The sequence below is a fragment of the Aspergillus terreus genome, genomic scaffold, assembly GCF_000149615.1.
Source record: "Aspergillus terreus NIH2624 scaffold_7 genomic scaffold, whole genome shotgun sequence".
In the NCBI taxonomy this organism is placed as follows: Eukaryota; Fungi; Ascomycota; class Eurotiomycetes; order Eurotiales; family Aspergillaceae; genus Aspergillus; species Aspergillus terreus.
The window spans coordinates 1,471,915-1,483,638 of record NT_165930.1 but is presented as its reverse complement, the minus strand read 5'-3'; the positions used below and the strand labels follow the sequence as shown (position 1 = coordinate 1,483,638).

Genomic DNA, 11,724 nt, shown 5'->3' with positions numbered 1-11,724 from the left:
ACATACCATGATGACGAGGGAGGACTGAGAATTCTAATCACAAAGAGACACAGAAGGAATAAGGGAGATCAAATGAGTAGTAAATGTGGGAGAAAGGGAGAGATGGGGGGAGGGAGACGAGGAGATGGACAAGACGAGGTGAGTTGGAGATGGAGAGATGAAGCTGTCGTGAGCTGCTGCTGCTGCGGATGGCCAGCGGACACGCGTGGAGCCGCCGAGCTTCTGCCGATGACGCTTGCGCCCGCTGCCTGTTGCGCTTCTTCCTCCTTCCATTCACCACCACCCCATCTTCTCACTCTATCTCTCTCTTTCTCGTCAGCAATACCTGCGTACTCATTATTAATAGTGTCTGAATCCACTTATTCTTCTCGTTCATACACAATCCCTACCCCCTGTCAGCAGTCTCCTTCCGACAACACCCCGCCGCATTCTCTCATACTCCCGCACCATGAGCTCACATGTCGTGGTCTTAGACTCGACTGCGCGAAGGGCGACGATCAAGACAACCCCGGGGAAATACCTGACCGATGTTCTTCAAGAAGCCTGTAAGAAGTTGGGAGTCGACCCCAATCAACATGGCCTGAAGTATGTGATTCAACGCTGGGAGACAACAACACCTCGCTGACACCTCACCAGATACAAAGGAAAGCAACTGGACCTGTCGCTTGCATTTCGTCTCTCCGGACTCTCTTCCGGCGCCAAACTGGAGTTGGTCCAACTCTCCCGGTCTCCGTCTGTCGTCACTGTTGCCCTACAATTACCCGAATCCGAAGCCCGCGGGGTACCCAACGGACGCCTTATGGACAAATTCCCTAGCACGACAACAATATGGCTGTTACTACGAAAGTTTGAGGCTGGCGTTGCAGGAACCTCTTCGACTCGAAATCTGACGGGACGGGGAGTTCCTGTCACAGGAACCAACAATGAAGCAGCAGGTCGATTGTACTACGAGACACCCGTGGTGCAGATTCTGGATAGAGAGTTGTCTACCTTCGATGACCTACAGAAATCATTGGCCCAGCTGGGATTTAACAGCGGAAACGTGCTATTGCGACTGAGCTTCCGCCGAACGGATGAACCGTTGGAGGAGGCTATGGTGAAGATCCAAGAATACTTCAAATCCTCAGAAGACGCCGCCCCTGAGTCCTCTCAACCAGCAGCAGAACTAGAGAAAACGGCGATTGAGCCATCCCAGAATGAACAGCAGACCCCAAGCTCTACGTCTGATGAAACACCAAATGCAGATATCAGTACAGAACAACCCTCCGAACTTCCAAAGTCCCCTCCATCTGCCCCGTCCGAACCGATTGAAAGCCCGACAGCCGCCTCTCGTTCCATAACGGTTTTCGCTCCTCCATCTAATGATACGCCTCAGTCCGCGCAGACTGCATACAACGAAACCGACTACGTCCCGTCGGTGGACCACGCAAAGGCGCACCAGCGCCGGCTCAACCAAGCTTCTCAAAACAAACGGCTCCTCAGTGACGCGGAGATAGCCAAAAAGGCTGCCGCCGAGGAGGAGCGACTGGCGGGGATTAAGGAGGTTGATGTCAAAGTTCGCCTTCCGGACCAAAGCCAGATTGTCGCAAAGTTCGGACAGGAAGATACGGGAAAGTCTCTCTATGACTTTGTACGGAGCTGTCTGGCTGAGCCCTTTGCCCGGGAGAAGTTCAGCATCACTCACTTTCCTACTGGCGGTCCAGGCTCAAGCAGCAAAAGAATGCTAAATGTGGTCCCAGACTCCGACCAAAGTCTTCTGATCAAAGACTTGGGGCTGGCTGGACGAGTCCTTGTCAACTTCTCCTGGAACGAGGATACTTCTCTGGCGGCTCGAGAGAGTCGATCGGGGCTCCTGAGACAAGAACTGCGAACCCAAGCCCAGGAAATTAAGGTCGAGCAACCCCCGGATGTGATGGACACCTCTCCGGATACAACACAGGCGAAGCCAGAATCTTCGCGACAAGGAGAGAAATCCGGAGCACGCAAAAGCGGCGCACTACCAAAGTGGTTGAAACTGCCTGGGAAGAAATAAGCATGTCCTCCGCTCAGATGGTTTAACGCTGGTATTGCTGGTATTGGCGTCGAGCGATAGGGATAGAATTGAGTTCTGACGAAGCAATGAAACAAATTCCCTAAATTCTACTCTAGAACCGTATACCATTAAGTAGCTAGACAGACTGAAGTTATTGTGACGGTAGCGATTACCTCGTTGATAGCGTCGATGTTTACGGCCATGTTGACCTACAATTACTCCCAACGCAGGACATTAAAACGTTCTTTGTAAACCAATCCCAGTGGTATTGCATTAGATTCAAAGCGAACCATTTATCATTTTTTGTCCACTTGTCCACGCCTATGGAATCGAACCCCCTTCCTACTGTCTGAGGAGAGACGAGAGAGACAGATCTAACAGAAATGCCATTTGATTTCCCTCGCTTTATGGACAGAGATCCCCCCAACACGCCATGCCAGCAGTCACCGACTCACTTCATTCGTTTCGTTATCTCGTTCTTTTGATTTGGCTAATAGGAGAGAAGAACTTTGACGGAGAGGAAGGAGAAATTTAGTGAGCACCCACACGGCGGGCCTCGGCGATGACACGCTGCATGTCCTCAACCTTGCGCTTGCCACGGGTGAAGGTACCGAGCTGTAGGCAATTGAGTTAGTAGAGTTCGGATACAGTGCGAAGGGGCGGAAGGTGGGAGTGTCGGGCGTCGTCTCTGGTCGGTGACTTCGGGGTTGGAGTATGCTATGTAATAATGATACTCCACGCCAGGCAATGGGACAAGCCCATCTCCAGGCCCTCCAGATAATCTCGAATACCAGAGCGACAAGCTACACCACTTCCCGCCGAGGGTATAAGAACAGATCGGGTGAACGTACTCTCTTCTTGGCGAGCTTACGAGCGCGCTTGTCCTGAGTGTTTCTCAGGAGTTCGATGATACGACGCTCATAGGGGGCAAGGCCGACAACCTCACGGGCGATCTCGCGGACGAAGGCAGTGCGGCGGGAAGACTGGCCCTTGGTCCGGCTGATGCGGTTCTTGGGGGTCTGGAAGGGGGTGGTTTTCTGTATCGCAAATATTCGTCAGTCTGAAATCTTGGAGCAGCGCGGATGGAAAGAATCGATCGGATCTGTCGTCTAAAGGAAGTCGAGCGGATTATCGATGGTGATTGCGTTCATCTTGTCTGATTGTCGTCCATCGCATTGTTCAATTTTTCCGTTTCCTCAGATGAAAATTTCATCCTCGCCGTTCCCATCTGCATGTCGACGTTCAAATCCTCCTCGAGCGTGTCCTCGATCATGGAAATAAATTTCGCCTTCGGTTTCCTCCATCCGCAGAATATTCTTCACCATCAACGATATCCGCTCGACTTCTTCCGACGATTCCGATTCTTTCTTGACATCAAACAGGGAGCGAGGGAGACCTACGTGGCCCTTGTTCAAGCCGACCACGATTCCGGAGCGTTCTTGCGCCATGTCGACGGTTGGGACTGGGTTGGCGACGACGTTGGTTGCTGAGGGAGTTGTCGAGTCGAAGGGCGTCTCGGTGCGGATGGAATCGCGATGGAGTCGTCTGGATTTTGGTTGGCTAAGCGGGCAGTGCGTAGCGAGTCTTAGGGCTTAGGGCTGGTCCTGATCTGGTTAGAGTTTCGATGCCTGAGGTGTGGATAACTATGGAGCTTTCCCAAAACGGATTAGTCTCTTTATCTTACTATGTATATGGACAACACCATACTCATGATATTGATGATAGCTCAACATGTCTGTATGTAGGTATATGAAAACGTCGCTATATATCAGGCATCTACCAGTGTTCTATTGCCTTCTATAGCTCTAGAAACATGAACCGTGTCGCACTTCGTGTGCTACTCAACTGGAAGCCGAATGACATGTTTGATGGTCGACTACAACAATTAGCGTGTAGAACGACTGCAAAGAATGAATAGACTGACCTGCTGCGATGCCAATTGCTGCATGACATCGGATATCCTGTCCAGAGTAGTCACCTCAACCTGCGGCACAACAACCCTCCGCTGCACAAATCGTACAGCCTCAGCAATATCACCTTTGGACCCAACCATGGACCCAACCACACGGATGCCCTTATCGATGAACAAGAGCGGATGAAACCGCACGGCCTGCGATGGCGGGGGGATCCCCACGCAGACCAGCGTCCCAAAAGGCGCCAACATACCCAGCGCGTCTTGATATGCCTGCGCCGATCCAGCCGCCACAAGCACTGCGCCCGCGCCTTGATCTTCCGTGAGAGCCATGACGCCGGCAGCAACATCCTCCTCTCCAGTGACGTCCAGATAAGCCTCCGCTCCGAGACGCATACAACTCTCTCTCTTGTTCGCCCCCGCATCAACAGCAACAACTCTGTACCCCATGGCGCAAGCATACTGAATCGCCAGCGAGCCCACTCCTCCCCCGGCCCCAGAAACCACCACCCACTGCCCGGGAACCGCACAGCACTCCTTGAGCGCCTTGTACGCCGTGACCCCGGCACACATGATCGGCGCGAGGTGTTCGTCCGGCGGCCCCTCCGGGAGACGGATCAGGTGTCGAAACGGGACAACCGTGTACTGCGCGAATGTGCCGTCGACCACTCGTCCCGAGTGCATCTGTTTTTCGCAGCGGACTTCGCCGCCATCACGGAGACACATCGCGCAGTCGCCGCAGCTGTCCCGCACCCAGGACACGCCGACGCGCTGCCCAATTGCGACTGAGGATTCGGGGAGTGCGGATCCCCTCTTCACGACGCGGCCGATGCCCTCATGGCCCAGAATGCGGCGGCATGGGCCTAGCTTCCCGCTTGCTAGACCTAGGTCTGTTCCACAGACGCCGGTTACGGATAGCTTGACCAGGAGGTCGGTGGGACCGAGCTTCGGGAGGGATGTTTCGATTATCTCGAAGCGTGGCTCGCCTCCTTCCTGGGAGGTTGTTAGTATGTCCGTCAGGTTGGTGAGGGGCAGTGCGTACCAAGAGTGCTGCGACTTTGTGACAGGCTGGGTTGGTCATGACGATATCAAGAGCACAGCTAGTTCCGAGAGTTAATATCAAGACGCATTTGGGCCTTGTCCAGAGTGGTCACTGTTGTCATGAAAATGGAGGGCCACAGTCGGGGTAACAGCGGATGGCGACAGTGGGGAAATGCATTGCTCACATCCGAGAGTCTATCAACTGCTGATTGTATACAGGAACAAGAATTAAGATAATTACACAATGGCATTCAAGCTCCCTCGAGTAACCATATCAACACTATGTGCAGCATATAATATGTCCAAAGATGAGTTATTCACAAAGTACTTTACCTCTTATCACGGCGGCCCGGCGCCGATTCTATATCCACCTCGACAATCTTGAGGATTCCCTGGCGCGGACCACCTCCTCCATCTGCAATTTCGCCTCCATCTACCAACTTATCGCCATCATCTCCGCCTCTAGCCCCTGACCTTGTATAGCAAAGCCCTTGGAACACATCTCCAAGCCTCGGCTCTGGCTCCCGCTCCCACGGACTGCTGTCGCACGGGTACAACTCCGTGTCACTATCGTTCGACTGCTTCGTCTGTCGGGTAGGATGCGACCGCGGGGAGAAGTCCAGCGCCTTGAGCGTGCTGTGGCGAGAGCCCCGTTCGGATAGTATCGTTCTGGTTTTCTGGAAGAAGAGTCGGAACACCGACGGGACCGCGGGGAGACAACTCGCAACGATTCCGGATGTGATTTCGGCCGTTCTATACATTTGCGTCAGCTGTATGCTCTCCTTGCGCAGCGTGAAGATGATTCCTTACGTCCACAGAAACTCGGGAAACCAGTCGAATGTCTTGTCGCGCATGGACTCGTTCGAGACACTAGCTACCAGACGCATGATGCTTGATACGCAGCCACTGGTTTCGATCGCATGAGTATTATGAGGTGAGACTCTTGGAAAGGACACGTACAAAGCACCAGCGGCAAATACAGCCGAGGTGGCCAGTTTCTTTGTGAGCTTCATCTGCAACCGCCACACGCATGCGATGGGCAGAAGTAAGATGATAAAATCCGACAGCACATTGAACACCGCTGCCGTCATTATCAGACTGTTGATGTTAACACATATCCCCGGGGTACCCCGATCCCAGATTTTGGATCGAGGGGTGCACTCGAAGATCTTGACGATCGTGTTGGCCGTGTAGAAAAGGAGGTTCACCCAGATGAGGACCTGGATGAAAATATGCGTTTTGCTTCTAGTCGACGGGGCAAAGATCCGCAGATAGAGCAGGAAGATGGATAGTTTAGTGACAAAGATGATTGGTCCGTAGATAATCTGTGAGACGTTTGCGAGCTGGGTCGCAGTGTTAGCATCACTTCGGCCGGCTTGTACAACGGGCGACGGCACTGCCATACCTTGGAGAACTCTTGCAGGTCTGTTGCGTTCACCTCCCACTGGTGGTATCCGTTGCCATGTCTGTCGGCTTCAAAGCTGACAATCGCATAGACGATCAGACCCAGCTGCATCTGGTTATCAGCTATACCTTCTGGGACAGCAAGTATCAGTTAATCACTTACCCATGCGAGGACACAGGTGACTGCGAACGTCGGTCAGTAAAGCGGTCTTTGTAAAGTTCATGCACACGTACAGTCTTCCCATCCGGGGGATTTGGTTATCAACAATTTCGTGTACAGTCGCATACCGACGCAGAAAGTGCTGATGGCTAGGCATACTGACTGGGTGATGATATCCAATGGCTGCAACGGGTGCTGCCCAGGCTCTGTAGTGAGCGCCATTCTGAATGAGTTTTGATTTCATTGAATGATCAAGAACCATGCTCGCTGGAAGATGGAGGGGACATGCGCAGATATAGATCAAGGGCTGAACCCCGAATTTGATACATCGGTTTCCACTTCGGTATCAGAAAGTTAAAGCCCCGGCATTGTTGCAGGAACACCTGCGCACAGTGACTGGTCTATTTTGCGGTCCCGTGTCTTGGTAGATTGTAAAAAGCCGGATCCAAGCTAGTATGACGGTCGTGAGTCTGATCTCCCACGGACGGGAGACGACATGAGGGTCCGCGGGTCTTATGGGACGCCAGGAGAGCAATTCGGCTGGTTGCTCGAGAGTGGGAATCATCCTGGCAGCAACATTGTGCAACTCGACACTTCCAGAGTGACACGGGATTGACGATGATGGTCAATCGTGGGGTGTGATAGGAAAATAAAGAGCCCACGCAAGGGACGATGGCGTCGGGGATTTCGAGAACGTCGGGATCTCGATCGGCCTTGCAGAACAGACCCCTCTGATCGGCGTGAACCAGATGAACGCCAATTTCTTTCTTTTTCGATGCATAAAATCAACCAATCCCTTAGTTCCCGATCCTTCTTACGAATCTCTGACTCGCGTCCAGTGTGGTTATGCGAGAATCTATGTTGGATATTGGCGGAATGCGATCTACACTAGCCCCCCCTCCTCCTCACAGACGAACCCCCAACACGCCTCCAAGCGCCTCTTCCCAGCTTTCCATCAACTCGCCGCAGAACATCTCCAGCGCTGACATGTCAAAGATCTTGTCCAACTCTGCCCGCAACTGTGGGCCATCTTCTCCGTGGCCCACACCGGCCACCACCAGGTCTACCAGGGCTCCAAGAACTCCGGATTCTGACAGGCGGGACTTGAATACCCGGCTGTTCGCGCGGATGCTTTCCGTGAGCTGGTTCGCAGAGTTGACCAGTCGTTCCACGCGCTCCTTGGGCAGCTTGGCGGATTTGGAGCCCTTCTTCAAGGCGATGGATGATATCGACGCCACCGCCTTGAGTGATTCGAGCGCAACGTAGAGAGCATGGAAGGTTTTCCAGGTTGGCGCAATGGGCGCGTCGGGCCGCAAGAAAATACCCGTCTGCGAAGCGAGAGACGAGATCTTTGCATCATCCATGGCGACTTCCTTTGTTTTGGACTCAAGCCAATCCTGCACCTCGGCAAGGCAGTCCTCGGCCTGGTGCGAGGAAACCGACTTGGACCCACCCAGATAGCAGACCACTTTCAAGAGGTTGAGGTTGACCTTGACGCTTTCAATTTCTGAAGCCGTCATCTCAGAGGCTGCATCAGAATCTATAATATCCTCCAGGCGCGGCAACTCTAAATCGGAAGGCACTGGCTTCTGTAGAGACAAGCCCTTCAGAACGCCAAACAATCGGTCGGTGATTCTGGCTGACTTCACCCATTGTTCCTATATTTGGTTAGCAAGCGTAAGGATAGACAGGAGACAAAGGTAGAGCTGCTCACCCGAGGAAGAGGTCCTAAGCGCATCAGCTCCTCGAAAGTCGGCTGCCCGGGAGCTTCACAATTCATGAATGCGTCAAACGCACGTTGGTCAGCCAGAGGAGACGTGTCTTCAGCTATGACTTGCAGTCAGTATGGGGTTCAGAACTTGGGGATTCTTATCTTACCGATGGAATCATAGCGGCCCATCGGGTCTCCGCCGGCCAGTCTGTGTATCCGCTTCACATCCAAGGCCCACATTCTGCGGCAAATGCTTTGACTCAGACGTCTCTGGAGCTCAATAGTGCCTTCAATGTTCACGTAGCTACCAAGGTCCAAGCCGCTTGATCGGTGCCTGACGGTCCTGATGTCCGCGCTCTGGTAGAAACTGAGAGCCTGTACAAAGGCAGACTGGGGGTTAAAGTCTTTGTATTCGGCAAAATCGACTGGTGGTGCAGAGTGAGGATGGATGGTTGCGAGACGTGTGAAGAGGTTGTGAGCCACAGTCTCATACTGCATTTGTTTCACTGATAGCTTGCTGAAGGTTTTCAGGGCTAGAGAGCCTGCTCCCAGGCGGAGATAGATCCTTACAAGGAGCAGTAATGCCTGGTAATTGTGAGGAGAGTCGACTAGCAGGCGCTCCAGTATAGCTGCTGCGCGGATAAGACTGGAGTCCGGGATATCGCCCTGGCGACCGACGACCCAGGTTCCACTAAACCGCATGAGGGCCATTGCTGCAAGCAAGCACAGGTCGTCGCTAGGCTGGCTTTCGATTGTAGATGGTGCTTCGCTCTTCTCAGGACGGCCAGTCTCACGGTAGATCTGTAGACAACGAGAGACGAAGTCCTCTACCTTCGACTTGGAGGCGTTGCTTTCGTCACCCGACAGGAGTAAACAGTATTCAAGCTTTAGCGCGTTGATCGTCGAAACGCCCTTGTGAGGGTCGCTCTTTTCGCTCTTTCTCTACAACAAAGGTCAGCATCCAACAAGTCCTTAGGTCTTTCCCACATACCTCTTTTTCGTCTTGGCTCTTCGACGCATACTCGATAAACTTAGAGACCGAAGCCTTGTCTAACTTGGCCAGGTATCTCAGTAGATCACCGAAGCAATAAAGTTTGTTCTGGTTGAGGTCGAAATATTCCTGGCAGGCAGACACCAGCTCCTCTTCCTCCACAGTTCCTGATTCGAAACGCCAGTGAAGGAGGTCCAAGCGAGCCAATTGAGCATTCCGAGATTTCGGCTCCGACTGGATGAAATCAGCAACGAATTTTTGAACCTCCGAAGTCGTCCTTCGATACCAGTTAGTAGCCCTTCACCGTACGCTTTCCGTCCAAAGTGACTTACTCCGGGGTATTCAAGTTTCGAGTAGCATTGACAAGTAGACTCCAGACAGCCCAGTCATCCCGCTCCTGGAGATCCTTCCTTTCGGCATCATTGGTGGGAATCGCAAGTAATGTCTTCGTATAAGACAGTCCTTCAGTCCACATCTGTGCCTTTTCCAGGTTGGCAAGTTTCACTCCAACAAACGTCCAGTCATTTTGAATGAGCCGCGACGTGATGCCCAGGTTCTCGCTGTCGAGGATCTTGACAACTTCGGCATGACGGCCTTGCGACTCAAATATCTTAACAAGCAGCAACAGCTCCTCGGAGGATTGAATAGCTCTGGGAGGGCTCAGCAACTCTTTCTGTATGCAAGCATAAACCATCACCACAATGTTCCCAGAAGTCATAAGACGCAGTAAACAAAAGAACCACTCTTGATGGAGGGAATCAACATACCGGATCAGAAGGCACGTTTTCGGCCGCTTTCGAGACCATGCGATAAGCCAATGTTCCAAAGAGTTTACGGTCCATTTCCGAGGCGGTTTCGTCGGCCGCAACGAGGTAGCTGAGGAAGATCGCCCAGAGATGGTACTTCCGTTGCTTAGGGAAATTGTTCTGCAGGGTCATCGCCGCCTATTATCCATAAACAATCCGCCGGTTAGTTCAGCCTTTCCCTCAATCAATGTACTTGTAGCCCAACCGACGAACCTTCTGCGCCGACTTCCAATCGTCTCCTTCGAACGCATATGTGAACCATCTCAGCTGAAGATCCAGGTCCTGCGACTTGGCCTTGGCAGCCTTCTCCCAGATGTTCCGCATTGTTTCCTCTTGGCCTCCCATTTTCTGTAGAGTCTGGTAAAGGATGTCGAGGGTGTCGAGATCTGTCGTGGGAGGCTCGGCGTTGCACAATTCGAGCGTCTCAGCGATTCCACGCTGGCGATGGGTGTCGTCGGCATGGCGGAAGAGGATATGAGCTTTCCATGCCTGGAGAATGTCAAGTCAGCTACTATGTCCGGAACTACGGGGTGCAGTATAGACACCTACTTTCAGAAACCTCGTGTTCTCTCCTTTCTTGATGCGTTTATCAATCAGCTGCAGCGCCTGCTTAAGATTCTGCCCGTCAATGGCATCTTGAATCTGCTTGTTCCGCCGATAGAACACGGCGTCATTGGTGGACATGGTGGAGGGGGATGGATTTCGGTTGAGGAGATTGGGATCGGTAAGAGACAGGCGCGTATGCTGCGCGATTCAGCACAGCACACGGGGTGCGGAGAAGATGATATGTCGAGGAGATAAGGACGACAGTAGTACGGAGGGCGTACTGTCGACTGAAATCCAGCAACTCAATTCACGATTCCTTCGATCGGCACAACTACGATTGCGATGGTTTTTTGTTCGGCGGGGAAGTCCCTCTGGGAAGGCGGTGAACATTGATGTCACTCAGGAACCGCAGCTATAAAAAGGGAAATCCGAAGTAGTACTTGGCTATCATACGTCGCTTTGGAAAGGAGTATCGAGAATAAGAGAATGACACAGAGATGAGACAATGATTCGGGGGATGATGGATGGTTCACTCTCCACCTCTGACGATACTAACTACACGGTCCAAACATGAATGTCTCGATCTCTTGAGGCATCAGTTAGACATATATTTTGAGCAACACTCTACCTCCACGAAAAATACCGTGTCGTATCGAGTGATTGAAACTCCAGGCAGCTCTACCAGAACAATAAGAAGGTGGTAGGTGACGATAGATAATACACACACACAGAAAGATCAAACATCAACCATGGGAGATAGTATACAACACCGGCAAACTCCGGAAAATCCAAATTTTGAACATAACAAACGCTCATTATGCAGACCGAGAATATCCAGTAGAAATCATCACTGTCAAGTAGGATGGCTGGCGGGAGGTAGCTCGTGACCAGCGTGTCCAGGACTTCCAGCTCTCACCAAGTGCTTCCGAGTGCGAAGATTTTGCAATGGCGAACAATCTGAGAACAAAGGTTGAACCAAGCTCTATGCTTTCTTGGGCCAATTTTCCAACGTCGATGCAGGAGCATGTCCGAGACAACGCACAGGTCTGGTACATTGTGGTTCTTCGACCAACAGCTGCGTGCACCCTCATGAAGCTTTAGCACTTTAAGTGCTAGGTAAT

General features: G+C 52.3%; 5 protein-coding genes across 5 annotated transcripts; 1 reads left to right on the top strand and 4 right to left on the bottom strand.

The window, feature by feature from the left end:
* Positions 1-448: 448 nt before the first annotated feature.
* ATEG_05464 (putative UBX domain protein) lies at positions 449-2,032 on the top strand (the record flags this gene model as incomplete). Its single annotated transcript, XM_001214642.1, has 2 exons — positions 449-585; positions 637-2,032. 2 exons carry the CDS (start codon positions 449-451, stop codon positions 2,030-2,032), a joined length of 1,533 nt encoding a protein of 510 aa, XP_001214642.1.
* Positions 2,033-2,563: 531 nt separating this feature from the next.
* ATEG_05463 (60S ribosomal protein eL36) lies at positions 2,564-3,305 on the bottom strand (the record flags this gene model as incomplete). Its single annotated transcript, XM_001214641.1, has 3 exons — positions 2,564-2,647; positions 2,884-3,069; positions 3,273-3,305. The coding sequence occupies 3 exons, from the start codon at positions 3,303-3,305 to the stop codon at positions 2,564-2,566; spliced, it is 303 nt and encodes a 100-aa protein (XP_001214641.1).
* Positions 3,306-3,869: 564 nt separating this feature from the next.
* Positions 3,870-4,670, bottom strand: ATEG_05462 (uncharacterized protein; the record flags this gene model as incomplete). Its single annotated transcript, XM_001214640.1, has 2 exons — positions 3,870-3,908; positions 3,957-4,670. 2 exons carry the CDS (start codon positions 4,668-4,670, stop codon positions 3,870-3,872), a joined length of 753 nt encoding a protein of 250 aa, XP_001214640.1.
* A 644-nt stretch (positions 4,671-5,314) lies between these two features.
* On the bottom strand, positions 5,315-6,771 carry ATEG_05461 (uncharacterized protein; the record flags this gene model as incomplete). The annotated part of the gene is made up of 5 exons (XM_001214639.1): positions 5,315-5,738; positions 5,946-6,328; positions 6,391-6,501; positions 6,553-6,572; positions 6,624-6,771. The coding sequence occupies 5 exons, from the start codon at positions 6,769-6,771 to the stop codon at positions 5,315-5,317; spliced, it is 1,086 nt and encodes a 361-aa protein (XP_001214639.1).
* A 683-nt stretch (positions 6,772-7,454) lies between these two features.
* Positions 7,455-10,741, bottom strand: ATEG_05460 (MDM20/NAA25 family protein; the record flags this gene model as incomplete). Its single annotated transcript, XM_001214638.1, has 8 exons — positions 7,455-8,207; positions 8,264-8,376; positions 8,428-9,202; positions 9,252-9,528; positions 9,584-9,924; positions 10,019-10,195; positions 10,271-10,546; positions 10,607-10,741. The coding sequence occupies 8 exons, from the start codon at positions 10,739-10,741 to the stop codon at positions 7,455-7,457; spliced, it is 2,847 nt and encodes a 948-aa protein (XP_001214638.1).
* Between the last annotated feature and the right edge of the window lie 983 nt (positions 10,742-11,724).